General features: G+C 33.1%; 1 protein-coding gene across 1 annotated transcript; it reads right to left on the bottom strand.

Annotated features, from left to right (window-relative positions):
- Positions 1-851: 851 nt before the first annotated feature.
- On the bottom strand, positions 852-27,765 carry LOC120332877 (uncharacterized). Its single transcript, XM_039400207.2, has 23 exons — positions 27,520-27,765; positions 26,750-26,784; positions 24,051-24,096; positions 23,684-23,823; positions 23,278-23,333; positions 21,355-21,417; positions 20,021-20,179; positions 18,041-18,230; positions 16,973-17,122; positions 16,460-16,541; positions 14,492-15,141; positions 13,667-13,796; positions 12,850-12,905; positions 12,046-12,225; positions 9,374-9,482; positions 8,621-8,776; positions 6,460-6,576; positions 5,676-5,787; positions 5,315-5,426; positions 4,361-4,440; positions 2,886-3,196; positions 2,377-2,496; positions 852-1,041 (listed from the first exon to the last, which is right to left on the bottom strand). The coding sequence occupies exons 1-23, from the start codon at positions 27,554-27,556 to the stop codon at positions 866-868; spliced, it is 3,267 nt and encodes a 1,088-aa protein (XP_039256141.2). The 5' UTR covers positions 27,557-27,765; the 3' UTR covers positions 852-865.
- Positions 27,766-28,000: the final 235 nt, after the last annotated feature.

Below are 28,000 nucleotides of genomic sequence, written 5' to 3' on the forward strand. Positions count from 1 at the left end.
ACAAGAAACGTACAAAATTAATCGTTACAAACAAGAAAATCTCTTCGTTCAACTTTCAATATGTTAAATAATATCGCATACCTAAGCTTTTACCAAAGAAAGTTTGTAAAAAAAATTTAGAAAAAATTATGTCACCTTTCGTTAAACAATGGAATAATACATTTGGTGTAGGGTTGAGGTATGCTATGAGCAGATTTATGTTTGAACGGGTGTTAATCATTGAAAAAAAAACAGGCTGTCCTTAAAAGATATAGAACATTCATAGACAATAATACTATTTGATACTAATGATATCATGGCTTGTTCAGAAATTTGTGGCGAAGATATGGGATAAAATCAACTACGTTTAATTGAATGACAAGAGTAGAGAGGTGAGTGAGAAGGCTGAGCTCTTTTGCACTCGGGTGGTCAAAGCGCTCGCACCCTGTTAATACATTTTACAGGGCAAAAGGCAATAGAAAGAATTAATCCTTTACAATATGAGAATGAATTTCACAAGTGAAATGATACCAAGACAATTTGGGCCCAATCATATTGGCATTTCAGGATGGCTTCACCAAGGCCTAAAGTGTGTGAAATAGAAAACTAGAATGATTTAAGCACTTCAGAATATTAGCGGTTGATCACCCAATGTAGAAATCCCTGTAATCTAATAATGCATTACTTTGTGATGAATGAGTGACTATAAAATATTTTTATTTTCATATGTGCTATACCAGTTTTCGTTTCAAAGCAAATGACTGGCAACCGCCTAAAACAGTTCAACAAGTTTTGCATGACACTGACAAGGCACAAAACCTCTAAATATATCTATTTAACACTGCGATACTGTCGTCTTTTTTACCAAAATACGTTATAAGATAAATTAAATAGGTGTTTCTTTGATGGAATGATCAGGATGTCCCTTTCGTCTTTTTGCACTTTTAAGAGGTCCTAACTGTTGACGGCTGGTTGGCCTCGCTGTAGAAGTTGGATCAAATCCATTTGTTAAACCGGAAGCTCCGATATGCAAATCACTACTCAATCTGTCCTCAAGATTATCTAAATAACATTGAATATAAAGTATGAGTTACATATATCTCAGCATATCTATTATAATTGAAAAAAATTGATATACGATCATTTTCTCTTATTATTTGACAGCATGTTGACCCCAGGTAGAAATTTACATGAATACACAAAAATAGTGTAAGATTATCATACGACATATTATGATTCTATTATTGGATACATATGATAGCATAAGTCAATGGTGTGCAGCCCGCGGGCCAGATGTGGCCCACAAGGGAATATTGTGCGAACCGCGAAAAAGTGCCAATTTTCAATGATGTGTGGCCCGCGAAACAAATTTTTATTTTAGTTTAATCTGGTATGTGCGAGTAATTCCAATCTTGCGTTGCAAAGCCCATACCTGAGTCCAATTTAATACTATGCCAATGACATTGCAATGATACAGCTAGCTTGTGCGAAGCAAACAACACATGTCATAAGATAAACAACCAAACTTTTTGTGCATGCAACTACTAGAAAGCCTATGTTGGATAAAGGTGCGGCCTGCGGTTCCACCCAGTTTTTTGTATTTGGCTCTCCTGTATTACAGATTGCACATCCCTGGCATGGGAAACTTTTGTTAGATTGATCTGGACTCTCAGAATTTCATACAATAATTATGACATAAACAACGATGTTTTTAAAGATTAAAAATTTGGATTGATGTGAAAGTAAATAAAGAATGGACAGATGACATTCAAAGTGTTACACATAAGCAAGATGGGTTCTATTGAAGTAGACAAAAAATAGTACTCTCGTAGTGTGTACCATGTTATGGTTAGGACATACTTTTATGCCGATTTTCCTTATTTTAAATCTAATATGAGTTCGGGGACCGTCTGCTTTAGCCAAGTGAATATACCCCCTGATCATAGGTTTCAGTTTACACAACTTGATGTAAAAGTAGGCGTTACCTCCATATTGGTACACACACTTCTGGAGCGCCAAAAAAATTACTTGTGAAACAGCATATTCATTGTGAACAAAGGACAATAAAATTTTTAGACACAATCGGTTCTTAGATGCATTATAAATACAACGTTACAACAATAAGTTGAACAAGCAAGCAGCATGGACATGGAGCACATAAGAAATATGCCAACAACACTGAACATTAACTGACCTCAAATCCAACCACAATTGTTAAGTTGAACTAGAAAGGAGTAAAAAATGTCATTTTGATTGATGATACTAATGTTCATGGTATACTAGCTGATGAACAAACCTGCAATTACTCTCATAAAAATGGAATTAGAAGAACCGTAAGTTTTCTAGAAAATATAGATTCATGATGCTATATTTTCAAAAACATCACTGTCTGATTACCTGCTTGAACTTTTCCACTTCTTTCATGACGATTTTGCATATTATTAGAAGAAGAATGATGTAAATATGAGTTGTTGTGATGAGAGGATAAATAGCTTGAGTGGGTTCCTGATGATGGACCTGGGAATATAATATTATATAGGGTTTACATGTTTATCCTGGAGGAGAGGGAAGCCAATAAGCAGCTGAATCATATAGCGAACCACTGCCTCTCGTCCAGTTACCAGTCAATGTCAGGTACGGGATTAGTTAGCCAGTTATTTGTGTTCGAAGCATTGACTTGATGGTGAAGAAATCCGTAACTGACCAGCGGCTACGTGAACCACCCTACAGTGGGGAGGAGTTCAGCAACCCTCGCATAAGATTTAAACCTGCGAACCCACACAGTGTATTCGCAGAGTATTCCTAGCGCTTAGCAGGATGTGCCACACCGCTGGGTCATTCGAAGAATCAGGCAAAATTCACAAAATCGAAAATTTCATTTTCAAAGATTTCTTCCCATATCATACCTGGCCCTGATCTCATAAAAGAAGGTAACATTCTATTATTCGGTTCATTATACATTGTATAATGCTGTTGTTGTCCCGAATACAATTGAGATCCTGATCCGACAGGTTGATGCGAGTGTCCTGGCATGCCAGATCCAAGACTAAGATGGCTACTTTGGTCGGCAAGAAGAGAGGATGGTTGGCGACGATAATTTTTTGACTGGGTGGGCGGAGACATATTAGATGGAGCAGGTGTAAGAGATGATGCTCTACCACTCTGCTGATTGGGACTTGTACCCATGATATTTGAACTTGTGTGTGTCTCTGAAGCTCTGTAAATATTTCAGGAAATAGTTTGAGAATATAGGAATTAATGTAAAGTCTTAGATATGCGAAGAAATAGAACAAGATTGAAAACTACCTATATACCTTGCAATTCCTTGCCATCATAGATTTTTTATGACCCTTTTTCACACCTGCATTGCCTACCCAATTTATTACACCATGAGTGGGGAGGTGGCATGGAATTTGGACTCTACATGTTTAATCTACAATGCCAATCGTTACCCCTAAGTTGAACCCCCCTTTTTGTAGGTAATTAGTAATTACCCCAGTTTGGGAACCACTAGGTTTTCGCACTGAAATTTAATTATTTGTATTGTAACAGTAATCTAAATACTGTTCATACAATTACCAACATCCATTAATATGAAAAAATGTTCTATGCTTTTCTAAGCTCATGCATTATGGAGTCAATTCAGATATAACCATTCACTATACTGCCTAAGTTTGAACCAGTTGTTCCCAACATGGTAAAAATTCCCTCTTACTCTGGATTTTTTTGTATTAGAGAAAAATGCACTCCCGTAGTGTGTGTACCAGGTTAGGGTTGGGCCATAATTTTATTCTGATTTTCCTCAATTTAGTTCTACTATGAGTTGGGGGATTGTCTGTGTTAGCCAAGTGAATATACCCCTGCCCATAGTCTTCAGTCCCTTCACACAACTTGATGTAATACAGGCGAACAAAATTAGTTACCTCCATATTGGTACACACACTTCCAGAGCGCCGAGATTTCCGAGTGATATTATTGCACACATTATCAACTATTCATGTCTTAAAAAAGCTATAGTGCTAGTTGAACACATCACTAGCTAGGGATGCATTAAATATTGGAACAACAAAATATACTGGATTTGAAACATAGGCTTTCAAAAAGACAGATGAAAGAATACATCAGAAAAGATTGGCTACCACTGGATCAGACAGTCATCGACATATTAAAGTGTTGTAGAAAATTTTGATATCATGGTCTTATATTGATTCTTTTTAAATTTTCTGCATAATTTTGGTATATGTCTGTCATTAGTACTAAAAGACATTTTTTAATTTACAACCAAAAATTGAAACTACAAGGCATCGTTTCAAATGGTCACAGGCTTACAATGAAAAGAATATTAATCAGGCAATTAGCATATATCATAAATATAACTCACCTATTATCCCAGAAGGCAATATGTTGTTTCACCAATCCAGGTGTATTCAAATAACGTTCATTATCTGGCAAATTGTTTACCTGCAGTTAACAAAAATTTTAAGATAAGATTAATCATGATTTATATTGACTAGGCTGCACAAATATTTGTCTTAACTTAACCAATATTCTATACCAGTGGTTTTCAAACAGTGGGGTACACCATACAAGAGTGGTGTAGACAAGAGGGGGCGCGAAGCTAATTAAAACTAAAAAATATTTGTTAGATTTGATCTTGTCTGCATTATTTTGGATATTTACATTCCATCCACACATTTTCAACGTGTTTTTTCGAATGAAACATACTTTCGCCTCATTATCTGTTATTTGTAGCTTATTGTTAGCTAGGTATTTTTGAGTTGGGGCGCGAGACTTGACGACAAATTCTGAAAAAGGTTGAGAACCAATGATCTACACTAACTATAAATAATAAACCCCTGTATTGAGGAAACACTGGAGATTCAAAAACAGAAACCAGGTTATCTTGAATCAACTTCTCATTTCTACATTTATATTTTAAAAGCATCTCCATTAGACAAAAATATGTCAATCTTTTTGCAAGGCTAATTTATATGAGATGAGAATAACTTTATCAACTTTTTACTTTGTGAACCATTTTTAAAACATCAATGATCAAACATCAATGACGACTTGATCATATAGCAAATCATAGCCTTCATTCATTCTAAACCCTGTACGTATGGGAATAACCAACGAATTTTTATACGGACTCCGTAATCCGTGACTGATCAGCGGTATGTGAACCACCCTACAACAGCAAGAAGTCCAGCAATCCTCTCGCACTTAATCATGTCCCATGAGCGTAGAATCCGCGAACCCATGCAGGGTACAAGGTGCAAAACCAACATAAGTCAAACTTATAGTTTCAATTATTAACTATTCAAATATCTTTTACTTTGTTCTTGTTCTTCATTTTCTTTTTCTTCTTACTCAAAATACTATGAACTGCCATTGTTTGTTTATTTTGTAAATTTTCAACATCTTTTCGTGATTGTTCATTCGTAGTCCTGTTAATGAATTGAATAATATTAGATAAAGATTCTAAAAACAAATATAATTATCAAGCAGAAGAGTACACATGTAAACAATATAAACATATGAAAAATAATAAACGGAATAAACCAAGTCTGGTTATCATCAAATTTTGCTACAATTCTCAGTGTCAGTTGAAAGTCACGCACGATACAGCATACGATATTGCTTGCGTGGTACTGTCCACACGTCTGTGTTAAACAGTTTGTTTAAAAGAAGCTTACCAATTATGTTCATTAGGTGAATGTTCTTCTTGAGCTCTGGAATATGATCTTGTGATGAAAGAATTGAGTGGAGGAGAGGGACTGCGATGATCTTGTGAATCCAGTTTGGAATCTGTGATTGATGACACTCTTCAATTTTGCTCAGAAATCATTATTTTTCGAAATTAATATAAATCAATGACTTTGTGAGGAGAGCAATTTGTTCAGTGTGAGCTCGTCATGTTGTGAAACAAATTTTACAAAAAAAAATTTAGGATTTGCATATTTAACCCAGGGGAGAAGAAAACCGATAAGATGGATAAGCATATGATATGGCAAACCAATGCATCTCGTTCGGTTACCGCTTCATGTCGGGTATGGGATTAGTTGACCAGTTATTTGTATACAGCATCATGGATTTGATGGTGGTGAGTCCAGCAATCCTCTTGCCCATAACTATCCCCGCATGGGATTCAAACCTGCCCACCCACGTAGGGTAATTAGAGGTGCGGTGGCGTATTCCTAATGCTCAGAATGGTGCACCACTTTGACGAGCCCTTCTGAAAGTTGACGAGAGAAGTTTTTATTCTAACTATAAAAATATGGCAAACTGTCTATAAATTATTACGGTGTCTGATAATAAAGATTCATGAAAATGTTTGCTGAGGTGCCATGTTTACACTATATATTACTTCAATACAGTCTTGTGAAGTAATACTGTCAACATCGAAAAAATATGACATTAATAAGCTATATCAAATAAATATCGGTTCACAACTTCAAATCTGCGTAGTAAAATACTTACCATAATAATGACTTTTTGCTCTTTTCTCTCTTGGTTTAGGATTTCTATTGAATGCTGTTGTACCAGCTATTGCAGCTGCCTGCATACCCGCAATATAGGACAGATTGCCGACTGCATCTGAAGTTTGAAATAAAGTGGTTCATAACAATTTATGCCTTTTCGATTTTGTCATCAGTAAGATGTTTATTACTAGATTAAAGCTAGGTCCCAATCTGTAATGTTTCTACATACAGGGGCTACCCCTAAGGGCCTATGCAAGGCGGGCTTAAAGTTGGGTTACAGTTAGGGCTGGGCATTTTTGCCTTCGAAACGAAACGAAACACACGTTTGTCAAAAACAATAAAACCATTATTACCCATCGAATTTAATGTATAATTGCACATATTTTCAAGAATTAAAACGACAAAAGCACTGGAGTCTAATCCGAGAGCATGAAACGATAATGATAATTCAATGAAGGTTTCTGCTAATGACAAAGCAGTGACCAAATTGCATCAGAATAATCATTACGAATTACGTCATTGTTAGAGATAGGGCTCACAAGCAGCATAGATAGCATGGTAGCACTTATCAATGCGACCCTGCCCTCATCTTATGTAATAATTGGGATCATTTTCTATGTTATCCGATTTCACAGAGCCTTGTGATCCAGTGGGGTAATAATACCAAGGAGAGCCACAACCAAATACTTGACTAATACATTTTAGAAAATATCTTTGAATTCCAAATACATTCTTAACTCCATGAACACAGGAAATTGGCTTTCATGATATTATCGTTGATTGAAATTAGCTACAACTAGGCGCCCAGAGAAATGTTTTAAATTATACAGTAAAATTAACATAAATTCGGATTTTTGTCGCGGCTAACTTTCGTTGTGACTGTTTATCGTCAGCGTGACATCGACATTGTTAAGCTAAATTCCGCCACAATTATCCCTCCCCCACAAATTTTGACTGTTTATTTTGTTTACAGTGCGATTATCGTCATAATCAAATGAGTCAACCCAATTCACAAATTTCCATCTGCCAATGACGGAGAATTAGGACTGAAAATCGTGTTTCATTTTTCTTCAAGTCAGTTCTGATTTGAATATTTCACGTTGACTGTTATGCTTTTATTATTTCTTATAAATTAACACCGCAAACTTGCACTGAACTATATTATTATTAACGACGCCAGTGTAACAATAAAATCTGCGATAGATACTAAATGATATTTAAGAGCTAGTTCATACGAGGCAAATGCAGGAAATGCTCGGTCACTATAGAAACTAAGGATGAAAAAGATTAATTACTGCAAAATTTGATTTTAGATTTATTGCCGCAGTAACCCAGACTATCTCGACTATGTTGATATATACGATGATAATTGTAAAATATTTTCAATCAAAAACTTCCACGACATGTTATAAATACTGTATGTCAGTGCTGGCCCAAATCCTTTCATGTAGGCAGTAATTCATTGCGGGTCGCAAAGAGTGTCTTCAATTACGATAAAACATAAAATGAAATAATTGTAAAATGAACGTGGACGATGGCGCCAGGACATGTGCACGATATTCAATATTCTTGTAAACACTAAAAATGCTATTTGAGAGTCGCGATATTCAAATAAATTCGGATATAAAATTCGAATTGAACATCGCTGAATGATATTTTGACTGATTTCAGATTGTTTTTGCTATGACGTCATAATGTCCGTATCGGAAGTCGAAACAGCGCCGTTTCGACATATCAGTGTTTCGAAACGTATCGAAACAGTGTTTCGAAATGCCCAGCCCTAGTTACAGTTACTCCATTATTTATCTATGTTAGCTGTAACTAAACATTTGACCCACCCAGTATAAACTATAAGATTCCAAAAAAAAAATTGAGTCTTATTCTAGCCTCCCAGGTCGTCTATATTTTTCTATTTTAATTCTCTTAAAAGGTTGAGAAAATATTTCTAAGGGCACAAATACCAACAAGAATTACCTCCATGGGACAAAGCAAGCGCTACACAAGATCCCAAACCTTGGCATAACCAATTGATTAAACTTGACTAGAACAGGTGAATAAGCAGGTGTTCTGTCAAGTGTTGCACCCTAAATCCCTATTCTATGCTTCTAATATACATATCATAGGTCCAATCAGATAATACAGATAATTTACTTTCTCACCATTTGCAGTTTGTGTATGGTGGAATGCAAATTGTTGTTGTTGTCTATTGTTGTTCGAATCTCTAGGTGTTGTGTAATATTGTGTGTTGTTGCTTGTATTGTTAGCTTGTGACTGTTTCAATTCCAATGACTCATGTCGTTGAAGATTGGCAGCTTCTAGATATAAAGCAAATTTATGTGAATAATACACAGTTAAATTACCATGTATCAGTTTTGAATGGAAAATACAAAATAGGTATTACTCTCAGTTTTCTGTGATCCAGCCGTGCAGATAATGGTTTTCTAATGTGGCAATCTACAATCCCATGCAAATGAAAAAATAAACTTGCAAAAAGGAAATTTTATCTTAGTCTCCTTTCAAGTTGAATTATGATTTTTTATTTTTCCAGAGTATCTTTCTATTGAAAATTCTCTGTGTGAGGAATCATGTTCAATATTGTTAGAAATTTTTCCAAAATATACCCTTCACTTTGACATATTAATACAGATATGATAGGATTTTTCATATTCATTTTGGGGGATAGGCAAGTGGATATGCTGGCTTAATGAATCATGGTTTCTAACTGCTTTCCACTCCATGTCTTATCAATGGGAATATGATGTGACCTGTGCTCAAATCAGTTTAAACTTTTGCTACCATAAGAGAGAATCTTATCAAAATCAAATCTTTATATTGGAATATCATATGCATTGAATGCAACATTGTACAATGCACATTCCATTGTCTGGTTTGATGGATTTTACGTCACTCACTTATCTTATTCAATGGTGCTGATTTTTCCCTGTTTGCCCGTTTTCCAAAAATGCTTGACTTTATTCTTCGGAGTTCTTTCTTATAATCATCATTATCAGCATACTGTGTCTGTAAAAATTTGAGCAATATTGAACAAAAGTTACTGCAGTATCAAAATATAATTTAAAATTGGTTAAAATAGAATATGAAATCAAAATAAAAAATAACTTTTACGTACTTTCTTAAAATACTTACAGATTATCAAAATTAATAGTTTCAATATTCCCCAAATATCGAAATGAAAATTGATACATATTATCGAAGATACAAAAATATCATGATATTACCGATACATACTTTGGTAGAAAATATTCATTTTGAATATTACTAAATTGAAAAAGGTAGAAAAGTAAGCTTATGAACCTTGAAAAAGAGTCATAGCCAAGTATAGAGCTCGAAAAAATGAGAAATAATTCGACTCAACCCAAAGTGTTTCGAATTCGTAACATTTTTCACTATGCCATATTCTGATATGTTATAATAGCTCCGACCTAGATGGCAGGCAAACAAAATGACATACTAAAACAAGATAACGTGAGCAGAGGTGCTCAGAGTCAATCAAGAACAGTCAAAACTGCTGCCTCATTGAAAAGTATATCAGGTGAAACCATGGCTCTTACTCCGCACATGATCATAAAATAATATAAACTAGTAAAACAATAAAGAAGAGTTAATACCAGTTCTGTCACAATACACTGCGTCTGATTTACTTTGTATAAGTTACCAAGAATTGAGTCTCCATATAAAAAAGACCTTTGTATATCAAAACTTAAGTTAAGAGGCGAAAGAAGAAGTAATAAAAATTAATTGCTCTCGTGACTAAAACTTCATTTGAGAATCATTGTATGAAAACTAGAAATAAAGTAAATACAACGTAGACATCTTATCAACGCAATCGTAAATATTTGTAATATAAGGCGTGAGAATGTCAAAGTATGTGAATGAGTTTTTGTTTGATTTTACGAAGCAATGTATTTACTATGTTTGCCAAAGCCCTTATTAACTTTATTTTTGATTGATGAACTAAAGAGCATCTGAAACTGAAGGATTTATATCCAGAATGTCTAAAACTCACGAATTTATAATTTAAACTTGTGAAAGTGGAGATATTAATAAGAATTCAGACTAATAAAATGTTGTTTTATTTTAGAGGTATTCCATTATTTCTCAATAAGAACTATACTTCATAAAATTTGTGTAGTAGGTGGCGTAGTGATTAAAGCGATAGACATATATATGATGACATCATGGATTCAAATTTCGGGTTCCAATCTCGTACCCACCACCTCACCCAGAGTGTAATAAAATGGGCACGCAGTGTGAACCGTGGCGAATCTCGCCTTGAAGACATTAACACAAAATAAAGTTTATCAAATACAGTATCAGAAAATATATTCCCATGTCAATAAGTTTTTCCAGTATGCGTGGGGTAGTATACATAATATACTGTTAATAATGGAAATATTGACATTCCATTTGAATGAATGAGAAATTGTGTTGATCATGTCGTAAATATGTCAACACTTGAGGAGTTACTATTTTGTATTGTGTATAATGAAATTTTATAAAGTATATTCCATAGATACAACAATTCATCCATTCTCTATGAGAATATACAGTTCTTTATACAGTTTCAATTTTGTTGTGAAGTTGAGTTCTCAATATATATATTAACCATAACCAGTTTTGTTATTTTTTAATCAGTAATTGTTTTTAAGTATTTTTACTTCATTTAATACATCTATGAGGGCCAAAACAATATATGGTATCGATAAAATCTCTTGTAATTTCAGAACAATTTATTAAAGCTTAAATCAGATCTCACAGATATAAAATTGAACATGGATGCATGGATGGGTACAACATAACTTCAATAATAACATGAACGTAAATATTTTTCACAGTTGAACAAATTAAAATATTTTTTTACTGATGGTCCAACTTTAAATGTGTCAAATCTCTTGTATGAGAACACCCACATTGCATAATTCTGTACATGGTATAAAGAGGGGTTTCCCAAACTTTTTGGGCCGCGAACTCCTGTTTGTGAATACGTATGTCGTATCAAAGTTTGTGCCTAATCAACAAGAAAGGATAATGTTTCATTTACAACACAAACAACATCAACGTGATGGATAATTTTGTCTTTCACAGTACAATTATCAATTCTGGGAGCTATTTGTGACAAGCAAACTTATAGGTCCGACTCTACGTCAAGTCCTATTATATTGGTAAGAGCTGAAAATGCTCCCTCACACATGTAGGTCGTTCCAAAAGGCGATGAACTTTTGATTGGCTTTTTAACAGCAATGAATATGTTCCGCATCGATCAAACAAAAAGATGTACCGTAATGGCTTTTTGATTTAAATCAATGATCAAAGATCAATCTATTTTCATATCGTCGCAGACCCCTTTTGCATTCATCATGGACACCCAGGGGTTTGCAGACCCCAGTTTGAGAAAGCTCCTTCAACAAATGAATGACTGAGAATATTACTGTAATTTTATGAATTCTTGATTAGCAGTATTGTGTTCAAGTTGCCTATTTTGATCACTATAAATTAGAAATTGAAACACCACAAAAGATGTATTATGAAACACACACTCTAAAATCTTTGACATAAATCTCACTTTTTCATCTCTCAGATCATCAGAAGGTATCGATGTCATGAAACTCTTTACACTGCTGATGACACTTTTACTATGTTGCGATGACAATTGATTATCACCAGCATTTGACTGCGGAGAAACTGAAATTATTCGATCGCTATCGTGCCTCGTCTGATGCAAATTGAGATGTGATTTTGACTCCTGAAACACAAAACGAATGCTTTTTCATGTGCCAGCGTTTCTCAAAAAATTTAAATAAATAAATCTGAATATACTCGTATCTTGACCAGGTCTGTTTATTTTGATCAGTGTTTACTCAAGTTTTTTTGATCTCATTTATTAATAGTCTGTGGGCGCAACCTATAAGGTATAAAATCTAACAAGGGCAAACTACTGCCCGTGGGCCAAATCCGGTTGGGGATTCAATCTGGCTCGTCTGATGCTGCCACAACCAAACTAAATCAAATTTTCATGTTTTCGCTAAAAAACAGCTCAAGAAATTTGTTGCAAGTGCGATTAAATTTAGTTTTGGCACAAGGCTTATTGTTTTCCACTTTTGCTTTTGTACTACTGTAAATATTGTTCATAAAATGTAACATTTACGTCACACTTACATGGCCCGTCAGTTTAGATGGGCAAAATTTTTGGCCCCTGGTTTAAAAACCTTGCCCACTCATGGTATAGATAAATTCCTGTTACGAAGACTTTACGAATGCCCCATATATATTCAATATTACACATTAAAAAATATTATTTCAGATTACCGTATATTTCGAATAATCTGTACCCGTAATCCGTATAGATATATAATTGAGTATTACTTACAGGTATTGTTTGAGATGTAAGATCAACTTCACTTTGTGCTTGCTTCCTACTAACACCTGTTAAAAAGTAATGTATAAAATTTTACAAATATCAGAAAACAGATATCTTTTTGATGAATAGAACAACGATGTTACATCCTTGTTTTACAATACATTCTTGATCAAAATGAATTAAGTTTTATATAATATTTTGCAAACTGAAATCATGACATTTAATAATAAAACAAAAAGGCAATGCTCAAATATATGGGCATAAAGGTCCAATGACTAACAGCAGCGGTAGCCTATGTGGCTTTCATCGAAGTCTGTCATATTCGAATGCTTCAAATCAAAACAGCATGTTGAAATTGCAATGAGAAAAAGAAAAGCTTAAACTATAATAAAAAAAATTCAAGCAGAAATAATCTACATTCAATAGCCTTGATATTATAGTATTGTTAAATTGGAAGTAACTTAATAATGCTATGCTATATATAATTCAGTTTTTCATCATTTGATATGATATGAACCAAGAATTTGGAACAACAAATTGAAAAGATGCCGTTCAAATGGCGATACCAATTTGAATCATTTCAATTATTAAGATTTTTCAAATGTTGATAAGTTTATAGTTTATATTCTGTATAATTTTGAAAGGTCTATTTTCAATTTTACCATTATCTGTCAGGCAGAATACGCAATAATATTAGGATGAGTGTTTGTCTCGTGTATTGTATTTTTTTTGTACCAGGAAGAGTTACCTTATCTTAAGAATGCATGTTACATAAAGACCATCGATAGTTTCACGGCCCACATTTAAAAGAAAAAAAAATATTTACCTCTCACTAAAGATGATATTTTTTCTTGAATTGTACTTTTTTGCTTGTGTATTGCTTGTTGAGGTTGATGCTGTTGACTGGCAAATGTAAGTTCTTCGTTTCTCAAATTTTTCGCATCTTCTTTTTGTATCTAATTTGAAGAAGTTTTGGAAAAAATTAGATCTAACATCAAGTCATTTAATTTCAAGTTCAAGTCAATCTGGATGATTTTTTTTCGAACTAATTCATAGAATAAAATCATAATGATTAATTGAAATTATGAAAAGTGTTGGATAATGTATCCTACTATAGTTATGTCAGAGGTGCCAGGTATCATGCCAACTGTGTTCCTAAATCTCAGAACGATATGCTAACCACATCTTTATTCTTCGAGCCTGCTCAAAATAATATTTCAAAAACAAGCATCAAAAATCATTATAGAACTATCTATAAAACTGACGTAATAATATGATAGTATAGCTACATACATACATACATACAATTGTATATCAGTAACCTCATAACTCGGAAATAATCATATGGTGGATATACCTCTTGGCATTTCGGTAGTAGAAAGTAGCTTAGTTCATGAATGAGTTTCTTTTACTATAAAACGAGTACAGTTTTTTAATAAAAAATATTTGAATTAGGATATTCTAAAATATCCACAAAAATAGATAATCTTCATTCTTAGAGATTCAATACATTTTAAGGATGACGGCTCAAGAAGCAAGTACTCAACGGTGATATTGCCGTAACAAACAAGTAGCCTAAACATCAATTGCAAATGAATTATACCGACATTTTTATCACAACAGTTGAAACATTGTCAATAAAATCATTTACCTCTTCCCGCATTTCATAAAATGATTTTACTGCCGGTACACCATCATGTTGTTGCTGTTGTCTTCCTTGTGTTGTGAAAACATCATAATTATTATTTTTTAATCCCTGCTTTGGAGTTTTAATAAATCTCATGTAGTCTGGAGGTGGAGAATTTTCTGAATAATCAGGACCAGGAGAAGAAGAAGTGTTGAACTTTGACCTTGATTTAACCCCATCAGGATACATAGAATTGGGTGGACTTTCATTGTGAAATTTGACCCCATTTCTATCATTCATATCTTCCGAACGATTTTTCTTGCGGCGGTTTTGATTTGACGTCATAGGAGGTAATACGTTCCCTGTTATATCACTTGATTGTTTTACATGTTTGGGGTAATCGGGGTAAGAAGACCCATCATTACTGTTATCAAAAGATGATTTTTCTTCTACAGGAAACTGTTGCTTCGTAGGTGAAAAGTCAACTTGATTTTGGTTCTCCTTTTGTGAACGTAACATTTTAAGAAATTTATTTCCTTTCTTAGAACTGTGATTATTAGCATTCTGTCCGTTTGTCCTTTGTTGTTGTTCAGAATTAGCATCATAATGTTCACGTTCAATTCTTCCTCGATGTTTTCCAGGTGTGATTGGTCTTTGTGCATCACCGTTGCTGTCTAACAAGAAGACAACAATATGATATTAAAAAAAGAAAAACAGGAACAGTAGGTAATTATCCTAATAGTGTTCAAGGGGCACTACAGGAGTGTGTGTACCAATATGGAGGTAACTAATTTTGTTCGCTTATTTTACATCAAGTTGTGTAAAGGGACTGAAACCTATGGGCAGGGCGCAGGGGGTATATTCATTCACTTGGTCTCCGAACTCGTAATAGAACTAAAATAAGGAAAATGGGAATAAAGTTATGGCCTAACCCTAGTCTGGTACACACACTACTAGAGTACAGTTCAAGGTACATAAATGGTGGTTTGCAGGAAGGGCTTTAGGAATATGCATTGCCAAATTTTTCTATCCCAAAATTTTCTAGAGGCAAAGTCACCCGCACTATCTCAAAAATATCTAGGTGATATATCCAAGCAAAGTTACAGACGACAACTAAAGTGCCAAAAGGGCGATCACAAAAGTTCAAAAGCTACTAAACCTGATAATCATAATAGTGTAGAAATGTATGTTAGTAAATACTGACTGTCGAGAGAATTAAAGCAGTTTATGTCAATGCAATTATGAAAAACTGGTTTTTCTATGCTTTAGAAAAGTTACAACGAATTTTACAGAGTGAAATCTTTTTCTAATTTTGACAACTTTACCATATGATCTATAAAATATGTATATATACCATATATGCTCGTTTTACCGCCCGATCTTGATTAAGCCGCCTGGGTGAACAGAACATAAAAATAAATAAGGGCCGGGGCTTGAATACCCGCCCGATGTAAAAGCTGATTTTTCAGTTGTAGAGAACAATAGGATATAAGAAGCGCTTTTGTCACAACGCTGTTGAATTTTAAGCGCTGGTTGATGACCCTCACGCCTTAGGGGTCCAATGACATAACAGATAGCATTGATTACGTAACACCGTGGTTCTCAAACTGGGCGTAGCGACACCCAAGTGCGTCGTTTCAATATTGATAGGGCGTCGCAAAACTTTTCTTCTTTCGCGGATTTGTACCTGGGGTGCCGTTTAAATCATACTTAAGAACTGGAAATGACAATATATTAATTATTGTAACGATTGATCTTATCTATATAATATAAATTTTTTTATATATTTTTGTGTATAATTTTACTTTAAAAATAACAAGCGCCCGTGCTTGAATAAGGGCCCGGTTAGTGAGTTTGGTTAAAAAAATATGGGCCCGGGCTACAAAACGAGCAAATGCGGTAATTGAAATTTGAGTTTATTGAAAACACAATGTAGTAAACTAGTATAAATGAAAGTTGTCATGTCTTTTGTCAAATAAATCAAAAACATACTTCGAGTTTGTCGACTTTTACTGCTATACGGTCGACTTATGGTTAAAATTCGATGAAGATTTTTATCTTTTAATCTTTCAATCTGTGAAGCAGAAAAATGAAAAAAATTTGTAACAAAAATATTAAATAAAAATAGATTGCATAGGGTGTCCATAAGGTCTTGAAATTGCAAAGGGAATTTATAGATAGCTCAATAGTCAATACCATATATTATATTGTTTTGGCCCTCACAGATGTATTAAATGAAGTGAAAATACTTTAACAATTGCTGATTAAAAAACAAAAACCTTGTTAAGATACATTGGAATCTGACTTCAGGTACTTTATCGACACCCTGTATACTCATTACAACTATGATATGCATAAGCACTGTTCGCCTGAACATGCTCACATTGCTTTGATGATATAATATCAAAATGATTTCATTGAGTTGAACAGGTTTATTAATTTTATCGAAGAATCAAGTTCGAAAGAGCATACATTCATAATTATTAAAAATGCAAATCAAAATACCTGAAAAGCAGAATGATCAAGACAATCAGCAGTTGTATATCGAACAGATGGATCCATTTTCAATGTATTATCCATGAAATCAAGCATAACACTGTTGATTATACCATAATACTTCCTTTCCAATGTCACAGGCTGACCAAGGGTGGGAAACTGAAAACGCATTTTTAATAATAAAATTCAATTTAAATGTAACTTCATATATACTGTGCTTCCCAGAAAAAAGGGAAGGGGCTTATTTCAATTTTGTTTTCGAAAAATACCGCTAGAGCTTATTTTGGTGGGAAGTCTTTTATTTTCATTCATCCAAAACAAAATTACAAAGTAGAGAATTGCTAGATTTTCAAATATATAGAATATGAAATATTTTTTCCAACCAGAAATATACAAAATATAATCAAACAGTTTTACTAGAAAAAAAAAGACGTAGAAACTGATGCTGATATTTGAGCAGCGACACCAAACTCAAGGTTTTAAATTTCAAAAATTTAAGTTGGGAACTTTAACTTAGTCCACAGAAGAATAATGCCAGAAAGCCAATCACATGACGGACTCAGGCATTTCCTTCTGTTAACACCCAGATTGTGCAATGCATATATTTAACTAAACTATCCAGTTTGTCATTCCAAATTTATGCAAATCCAAATTTAAGATAGTGGATGATAAAGAAGTCAACCAGCGTGAACCACCCCGAAAAAGCGAGAAGTGCTAGATTCAAGCTAGGGAAACCAAGATTGAATTATCAGAGTGTTGAAATTACTGACAAGTATAGCCATTTGAAACTGTCTATAATCTGATTAACAAAAATATTAGCGAAAAATTTGGTACTCCCAAGTCCTGTGGTATATGTACCAGGTTAGGGTTATAGGCCATAATTTTATTTCGATTTTCCTGATGTTAGTTCTATTACGAGTCGTGGACTGTTTGTGTTAACCAAGTGAATATACCCCCTGTCCATAAGTTTCAGTCTCTTTATATAACTTGATTTAAAATAGGAAAATAAAATTAGTTACCTCCATATTGGTACATACACTTCTGGAGCGCCATAAATTTTACGAAGTAAATACTCACCTTTAAGCCAACAAATCTCTGGTTAGTTAAAAGCATTTTCATTTGTTCTGCAGGCAGTGGTCCAAGTACTTTTTGTATTGTAAAAAGTTGGTCAATTTCACTTTCACCAGGAAATAATGGCTGACTGTCGCTCAATTCTCCAAGTATGCATCCAATCGACCAAACATCAACAGCTTTATCATACTTTGCACTAGAATGAACAAAATATATGTGAGTGTTGAGACATTTCAAAATTTTTGGTTGCGTTCAAATATGAGGGAGAATAATCGGTGCTCCAGAAGTATGCGCACCAAGATGTCGCACAGCCTGAATCCTCACCGGTACACACATACACATACTATTGTTCAGGTTGTGCGCCATTTTGGTGCGCATATTTCTGGAAGTCCGAATAATCCCCATTTCACAATACATGACCCATTTTTGAGGCATGAAGTATTTAATAACTTTGCAATAACTTTTTTCTTGTCTCATAGGAAATTCCTATCAATAACAGATTCTATCCTGACTTCTGAGTCAATAAATGATTTTTATATCTATTTGTACAACCTATAAAAAAGAAATGAATGTCTTCCCAAAGCAATTTCGTGGAAATTTTATTATAACACAGAAAATTGAGACATGGCTTGTGGCATGTGATTCATTGCATTTTTTACGTCTTTTGTATTCAAAAAGGTATTCACTCCAAATGAAAAACAAATATATAAAAGTTTTATTCACAATAGCAAGAATGAATCAAAAGCTACCAATTACAGTTATTTCGAACATGGGTTTGCCCAATTCAAAAGACGTGCATTAGGTAGGCCTACATCATGAACATCGAAAACTTTTCTCTGAGCAATGCTACAAATTGTTTTATTGTTCAACACACCTGACCTAACTATATTTGTGTGCCAACTTAGCGATATCCAATCTGATATAAGGTTTTTTATGTAATCTATTTTGGTAAGTTATGCCAAAATTGAAAAAACATCTAGTCAATTTGTTATACCTTTATTTTGTCATCAAGATTAAATTTATTTTAGCATTTTCAGTTAGTATACAATTGCATAAAAATTGATATTTTGACATTTTTTGCGTTTTCATAGTGTCATATTGGAACGACTGCTAATATGGGTACTTAATATTATAATGGCATGTTCCATTGTTTGACCAATTTTATTTAAGAAATATAATTAAAAATGCTATTTTGAATGATTTTTTAATAGTAATTATTTAACTAGATGCGCTTTTTTCTGAAATATATACTCAAAAATCAATCCTAAGAAAGCAAGGAGCGCTGATTTAATAAGGTATAGCAGTCAAGTAATTCCCAAAGAAGATAAAACATACTCGACATTATCAAAAGTTTTAAAAGATAGGATATTGTGTTTAGTAATTCGTTAAAATTGAAGAATGAGGATCTGTCGAGACAAAGAAAAATAATCCTTCTTTGTTGGCATACGTTAAATAATAAATTTGTCTGGAGTGCCAATTGTGATCACAGTGTGATAAACTTGAAATTGTTATTTTTGTGTCGTATATAAGTGCTCAGAAAAACAACAATTTTGTTTTTCAAATTACACTTAGAATTCACGTTGATAAAAATTTTTTTAGGAAAACGTTTTTGGTTGAGGATATTTAAAGAAAAAAAGGGGATAGATAAAATTAAATTTCTTATTATCTGAGAAAAATGAAAATTCAATAATATTATGAATTATATAGGTAGGCTACCAAATATCCTTGCATATAAGCAGAGTTTAGAACTCAAAAAAAGTTGCCAGACTGAGGGGTCGACTTATACGCACATAACACTGATCGCACTAAAGCAACCATTTGTGGTGACAGGTTTGTCCAGCGTGTTACAATTTTTAGGGCCAAATGAAATGCCGATGAAAAACTAATTACCGGTGAGGAATAAAAACAATTGACATTATTGCATCACATAGCATATTTTCAGACTAACACCTCAAATAAGATTTTCTATGTAACATCTATACTCACCCAAGTAATAATTCAGGTGACCTGTACCATCTTGTGGCAACATATTCTGTATAATTGGTGCCACCTTTTCCCGGTACTGCCACGGGTCTTGCAAAACCGAAGTCACATAATTTTAAAACATCGTTAGCTCCAATCAACAGATTTTCAGGCTTTATATCCCTGAAGAACAATAATAACAATGAAAAATAAATTAGTACTCGTGAACAAGGAAATTGCTGAAAAAATAATATCATGGTGCGATAATTTTGTAATGAGCATAAAAAAAATTTACAATGGAATGTTGATAATTTTGGATGAGTGTATTCGAAAAAAACATCACTAATAATGGCAAATGTACCCGCCACAAAGCCATACCACCATATAACAGTTTCTTTTGAATGTTTCTAAATTTACGACATATTTAGAATTATGATTATGGGACATATGCCAGGTAGGGACTAACAAGATATAACAAAGCTCAAAATCTCTTTCAACCCAATACATTATTGTTCACCGCAAGTTGATTGAACACCTAGATGGTACTTGAAAAACTATAAGTTTGTTACTCGTGCCAATAAGACACTTGAAAAGAATAACATCAAGTTCTGTTTAGTGTTGATATATCATAACTTAGCAACACGAAACATGAAAATGGCATTTAATATATCATACCTATACAAACTAGAAATATAGAAATATTTAAATGAAGACATTTCACTTCGAAAACGCAGTCATTGTTAGCTAAGTGGAAATTTATTTCGGAAGTGCCAGAATCTTTCAGGTTTAGCACCGCCTACCCAACCTATTATATCCTAGATAAAGTGGTGGGAATGAGTTGAGTCCAGAACATTCAACCCCTAGGCGATAGCAACACACCCACCAACTGCTTGATATGGACAATGTCTAACTGTGAATGCTAAAACTTTAAATAAAATTTGAAAGTTTCTTCAAAAGTGACAGTAACTGATGACAGATAGAGTGAAGGAAATGGTACAACAATGGTAAATAACAGTGTTTTCTTGAGTAAGTCTCTCAGTTTTTATGAATCAAGAAGAAGCATTATTTTTTATTTCTATTTAATATGAAATGGAAATACTTGATATTTCTGAGTTGCTACGCTGAATTTCATTCAGATTATCAAAAAGTACCAATGGAATCGCTGAATAGGCCTAATGATCATATATTATACATTGATAACCATATAATACTTTAAAATTTCAATTACAATCAATTGAAATTTCAAGATATATTCCAGGAATATTTTGGAATGTGAATTGAAAGCAAATTCCATTCTAACATCACTTACTACATTATTACAACTAGAATTTTATCAAACCAAGATGTACATAACATACCTGTGAATAACATCATTGATGTGGCACCAATGTACTGCTTTTACAAGTTGGTAAATATAGCTCCTACAAATTAAAACAAAAAATTAAGAATTGTAAAATGATATTAAACACGCCTAGACAATGATTATGCAATATTATATAAGAGATGTACCTTACATCGATAAATTATTCAGGAACTTGTATTTATAAATGCTGCTAAAGGATGTAAGGTGAAGCAAGTAAATTGAGCCATATATGAAGTGTATTGTAAAAGGGTTATTTGAATATGACTTAGCCGGTCAAATGTGTTTACTGACTAGCTTATAGTGTTCATATTGCCACAATTCAATATTCAGGATATCCTCAAGGATGTTCATCAATTATCAAAGCAACTTTGTATGTCAGAAACAACTCCCTTTTTCCATTTACTAACAACATGTCAGAAGATAAAACCAAAGTCAAGTGAGACAAAGTTTCAAATGTCAAAATGATTCTTTACTCAAGTTTCTCATAGAATTATCTTACAAAAATAAGCGGGTAAAGCCATAGAATTGTTATCTAACTTAAACCAGGGTGTAATATATTGCAATACCAAATCGTTAAGATTCCAGTCCAATCAAAAATAATAGCTCGTTAAATATCGTTAGATATCAGTGGCTGCTAGTAAAAGGTATTGTTTAGAGCAAAAGGCATTTTACCTTACAATGAAATTAGGATGTACAGTGCTTGTAAACCCAAAGAGTCAATGTTTCAATTAAAAATATGTTTGGGATGGTATAGCATTATAAGTTAACATATAATCTCAACTGGTAGTATTATTATTTGTTTTGGTGACCTGAATATAAATTTTACTACTGAACAAACACAGCTTAATAAACTCAGGATCTAGTATTTAGCCATCGCAAACAGGTTTACGACCTTAGATCACTCAAAAAATTAAAATATTCTCGGAATGCATCACTGTGGTGACTGGTAGGCGTATTTACTTAGACACCAATATATTATAACGAAAGACCAAGTATGGTAAATTGAAGACTCCTTTTTTATTTTCTATGGTCTATGTTTGGCAAGGCACAAAGGTGATAGAAACTGGAATATCCATTTTATGAAAGTTTGATAAATGACTTCAAAACATTTAAAACAAGAAATAAAGCTATTTGATCGAGGTGTCCTTGGTCCTTGGAACCACAAATGTTTGTGTAAAGTTTTCGGGAGGTATTTAAACTTCACGTGAGTGAAAATCAAATACTGAAGTGAAACTGCCTATCGTTGCAGTCTAGCTCACAAAAAATGACAAATTTAGCAAAACTCTATAAATTAGGCTACAGGCTTACACAAGATTCTTCTCATATGAATAAGAATGTGTTTTGACTTCAGATGCTTATTTAAGTCATTTAATAAAACTCAATAGAACATTCGTTATTAGTTTGTTCAGTTTCTTATCGATATGATACAGAGATTTTAAAGAAAACTCAATCAATGTCAGCAATACAAAATTCTTCATTACATTGTCTGACAATTTCTGTTCTTGACAACCGGCATTTCACAAACTATCGATATATAAATAATTTGTCCCATTCTCCATATTTTTGTGTATTTTTTCAAATGACAAAATTATAATCCTTTCTGTATAATCCTAAACATAGATTTTTTTGTGTAAAGTTTGAAAAATAGCATACTAAGTAAAAACTATTAATTAATATTTCTTCTCTATGATAAAATCAATTTTTTTTTTTATTAAAATCAAAATTTATCACAGAATTTTCCACATATCATTATTTCGGAACATCTTGAGATAAATCAGCATATTCAAATTAAATAATAGAATTATTTAAAATTGCAGACCATTGGGCTATTAGGATATGGGCATCGCTAAAATATGAAAATGCTTTAAAAGTTTTCTTTAGTCTGTTACTTACTAGTAATAAATAAAAAAACCATTACCTAACTTTCTCTGGTTCCACACCATCAGGATGTTCCTCAAGTACTTCAAGCATATTCTGAAATACATTTGTAAATGTTAGTTTTTTATCTCCTATACATTGCAGAGAATCTGAAGATCCTATGGGTTTCAACAGAATCTCCAAAGAAATAAGTTTGGAAATACAGCATTATATCAATACCTATTCATCAAAAATTTCCAGTTTTTATGTCCTTCTTAAATAAATATCTATTTACGTTTATCATATTTATTTTTCAAGATGTCAGATACCTCCTAGATATTATTCTATTGTCCTATACATGAGTACTGTGTTGTACATAAATCACAATTTGTATGCTAAACCCAAAATATAGTCAAATCTTTCTCCATCAAGAGTGCTAAATTAATATTGTATCATTTATTAATAACCTTTTCGACATATTCAAACACCAAATACAATTTCCCTCTTCTTCTGAAAGCTTCCTTTAATTCAACAATATTTTCTTGCTTGAGAGCTTTGAGCATCCGCAGCTCTCGCATTGTTGTCCGCTTGACATCTTCATTTTCGCCTGATAATCAAAATATTAAAAAGTTTACAGGAAAGAAATACATCTTGATATTAAAACCAAGAAATTTTGTTCTAAATTATACCAAACAATTGAAACTTGAAAATCTAAATAATTTTCAGAGTGAAATTGTTTTTGAGACTATTTGCTCAAATCCACGTCACATGAAACTCATTCATAAATTAAGAACATTGATTGGCGTGAGATATCAAAATTTAGACAATACTTACTTTCACTATCTTTGAATTTTTTAATGGCTACCACTTCTTGTGTATCCTGTGAAAAAAAAATATAATAATGAATAAAAAGCTATCAAGACAGGCAAGTATAACACCAACAAAACATAATTCAAAGACAAGACATAGCAAAATAATAATACAATGCCATATAAATTATATAATAGTAAGAAATTTCAAGTTTTCAAAATTGTAATTTGGTTATAGGAATTTTATCATTTTTATGAGGTTCCTACTATACCAGTAAAATTGGGATGGTGTTACAGTCGTTTGTTATAGTGTTGCTTAGAGAAATCAATTATTCAAAACATTTTTTATTGTTTTATAGGACGCTCCAATGTATTCACCTACCAAATTTAGTACACAATAGGGTTAAACGGTAGAATATAAGAAACCCAAAATCACAGAGGATAGCATGTTTACCAGTCTATATTATATTTCAAGTTCAAGCAAGTATTATTTGTGATATTTTTATATTTTTTTCAGCGGTTATCAACAAATCGAACATCACCTTGAGGTATTACGGAATGTTAAGATGAGGTAGGCCATTTAAAAAATTAAGTGGATGAAAATTGCTTTCAAGTACCAGCCAAAGTACTTAGAAACATCACAACGGGTGGCCAATTTACATCATCAATATTCCTTTTATTAAGGTGAACACTAATTAAAATAATTCATGTAGGATTAAGCTTGGATTACTAAAGCTAAAATAGTACATTTATTACAGAGCCATGTTTGATTGAAGTTCATCAAAAGAATAGTGTTCACAGCAAATAAATAATACTCATGGAAGCATTATTAAATAAACTTTAAGTTAAAAGGGCAGAGTATGTTATTTACTTCTGTGTGGAGGAAGGCGTATATTGTAAGCCTGAACAAACACTTAAAAAAGCAAAGTGCCAACCATTCGTCAATACAATAGAATAAACTTCCATTTTATTGTATTTTGAAAGACTAAATATAAATCATCACCGCATCGACAAACATTTAAAGCAGGTTAAAATAAAGATATGAGTGGGATTTAAGATACTGGTAGATTCTATTTCATCAACAAAATTAGTGATATTTGAGACCGGAATTGAATTTTGTAATAATAATACAAATTTCTGGATAGTATTGCCCGACTCATATAAACCACTATATATTAACAACAACATCTCTGTCACAAGGAAAATAGAATTATGTAAATCACTTAGTGCATCAAAAACAACTCTCTTGGTATTCTTTTACTACTTTTTAGTCAAGGGTTCGAGAATTAGGTTTGACCACCAACTCTCATAATAGCCTATGAAAAATAAATGGGAACAGAAACTGAGCAGACACTGTTTCCAGTACCTAATAAAAAATTCACCAGTATATGTGTTTGAATATCATTTGAATTTAAATTCAGACAATAGAAAATAAATGTAACAATAGGTGGTTGCAATGGATGCATCATAAAGATCAATTAATTACTTACACTACCAAGGCAAGTAAGTTTATTTAGACCAAGGGTGTGTGACAGCCGACACGCGGGCACCAACTCGGCCCGCCAAGCTATTTAGTTTGTCCCTTGTCAACATTCAGATTTTCTCCATCAGAAGTCGCTCACATGGATAAAAATACATAATGTTTGTTGCTCTCGTCACTGCCAGGTGTCTCCAATACTGCAAGGCTAAGCTATAGCCACATTCGTTTCATTTGCCTTTCCAGTATGGAAAAACTCAATTTAGCGCGGCTAGATTTTTGAAGTTGGATATATGGCCCCAGCTGGCCAACGGAAAAAAATATTACACACCCCTGATTTAGACTATAAAATCAGCCTGGAGGCAATACATGGATGATATAAATAAGGTTAAAAGCATGATCAAAGACGACAATGACCTAATACCTGGCGTTTATGATACGTTCAAAAAATAGCAGAGATATTTTGAGAAAATTCAAAATATAGCATTTAGAGAAAAGCTTCAACAAGAATAAATGAATTTAAAATAGGATTTTTAAAATCTTCAGTAGCATAAATCCTAATCCTGGAATTTAAAGATCCTTTAACAATGAAACCAGCCGTGTGATCACAATTGTAATAGTATGTCTCAACCATTGTTTCACAAAACTTAAAACATGGGCAATAAAACAGTACAAAACAATAGGGGGTAAAGATACAATGTTTTCATTGTTTATTAACAATTGAATAATTGCGGACATTCATAAATGAATTGATTTTTCAAATTTATGAGTAAAATAATAATGAAATGAAAGATTATACGACATTTATTGAACTGGTACCAGGATAGAAACTTTTCTAGTATTTCATTTTGCTCAATTTTTAAAATTAGAAAAAATGAATTTAATATTTTAACAACAACAAATATCGGTACTCCTGAAGCATGTAAACCAAGATGGCGGACACCGGAATGTAGTATGAGTACCAGGTTAGGGCTAGGCCATAATTTCAGGTACGAATACTACGGGAGTCACTTGACTAGTCCCCAAACTTGTAATAAAACTAAAATAAGGAAAATTGGAATAAAATCATGGCCTAACCCTAACCTGATACACATACTGATACTACGTTCCGGTGTCCGCCATCTCGGTTCACATACTTCAGGAGTACCCAAATATCAGTCCCAAGAATTCAGTTGGGACTCTGCCATAGGTGAATAGAATAGATTGATATTGCTCAAAAGGTAAAAATGTAATTTGAATACACATACCTTGTGTCGACATTTCAGTACTACGCCATAAGCTCCTGAAATAAAAATTTGACAATTTTAAACTCAGATTACAATTTGAATTCCTAATCTATCTTGCAGGTATAGCTTCACCGTTTCCAGAGTATTTAAACAACAATCAACATGGATTCAAACATTTTAGAACACTAATGTTGCCATTTGGAAGGCATTGAAACTTTTAAATCACAATTTTGAAATACAGAAGAACTAGTTGCCTAGCTTATTTAACAGCCATTTTCGATCTAGCCAGAGCGATCAATCCTGCAACACAAAACTAAATTATCCCTTCCATAATATAGCATTAGTCCCTAGTAAAAATCACCGTTGATATTCATTCAAATCAGCAATATTATTTACTTTTTGGGTATCGTCATGGTCAATGTTTACATAGCCAAATGGCTGAAGATATTGAAATAAATATTTAATGATTAAAATTATATTCATGTTCAAATAGATGCCAACAATTCAAAATAAAATAACAGAATAAAGTAAGGTTAGAATAGCAGTCTCAGCAATAAAATCTTTAATCTTATCTTGATAGGTTGATAACATCTCATTCTTAGGTCTGCAAGTATGGTTTAGTAAGATTTTTTTATAAATATTCATATCTCACATGAACATTAGAAAATTATCTATGATTATGGGATACAAAGAATTGGTCCAAAATACTTTCGCAAATACAAAATACATTGGTATCAATAACTTTATTGAAACAACTTAATTCTAGTATATTTTCGGAAAATTTTACGTACCTTCACCAACAATACCAAGTACTTCGTATTTGTTCATTAGATATTCGTTGATTTTTTTCAGCAACCATACATCGGAAAATATGATATCTTGTTTCAAACTGCTGAACTGTATAGTTCAATGTGTACTAACACTATCATACAATTCAAAATGAGTAATTACATAAGACTTTAACTCAAACTTTTTCATTCATTTTAATTGGTTTAAAAGAATATAGAATTGTCATTTTTCTACCAAATCATAAATTTGTTGAACTAAAAGCACACTAAAATGCATAGAAATTGCTTTATTTCTGTATTTCTAGACTATTGGCGGTGTGGCTCAACGGGCTAAGCGTTAGGAATACGCTCGCCACCGCACCTCTAATTACTCTGCGTGGGTTCGCAGGTTCGAATCCCATGCAGGGATGGTTATGTGCGAGAGGATTGCTGGACTCCTCGCCGTCGTTGGGTGGTTCACGTAACCGCTGGTCGGTTACGGCTT

Source organism: Styela clava, chromosome 13 (assembly GCF_964204865.1).
Source record: "Styela clava chromosome 13, kaStyClav1.hap1.2, whole genome shotgun sequence".
In the NCBI taxonomy this organism is placed as follows: Eukaryota; Metazoa; Chordata; class Ascidiacea; order Stolidobranchia; family Styelidae; genus Styela; species Styela clava.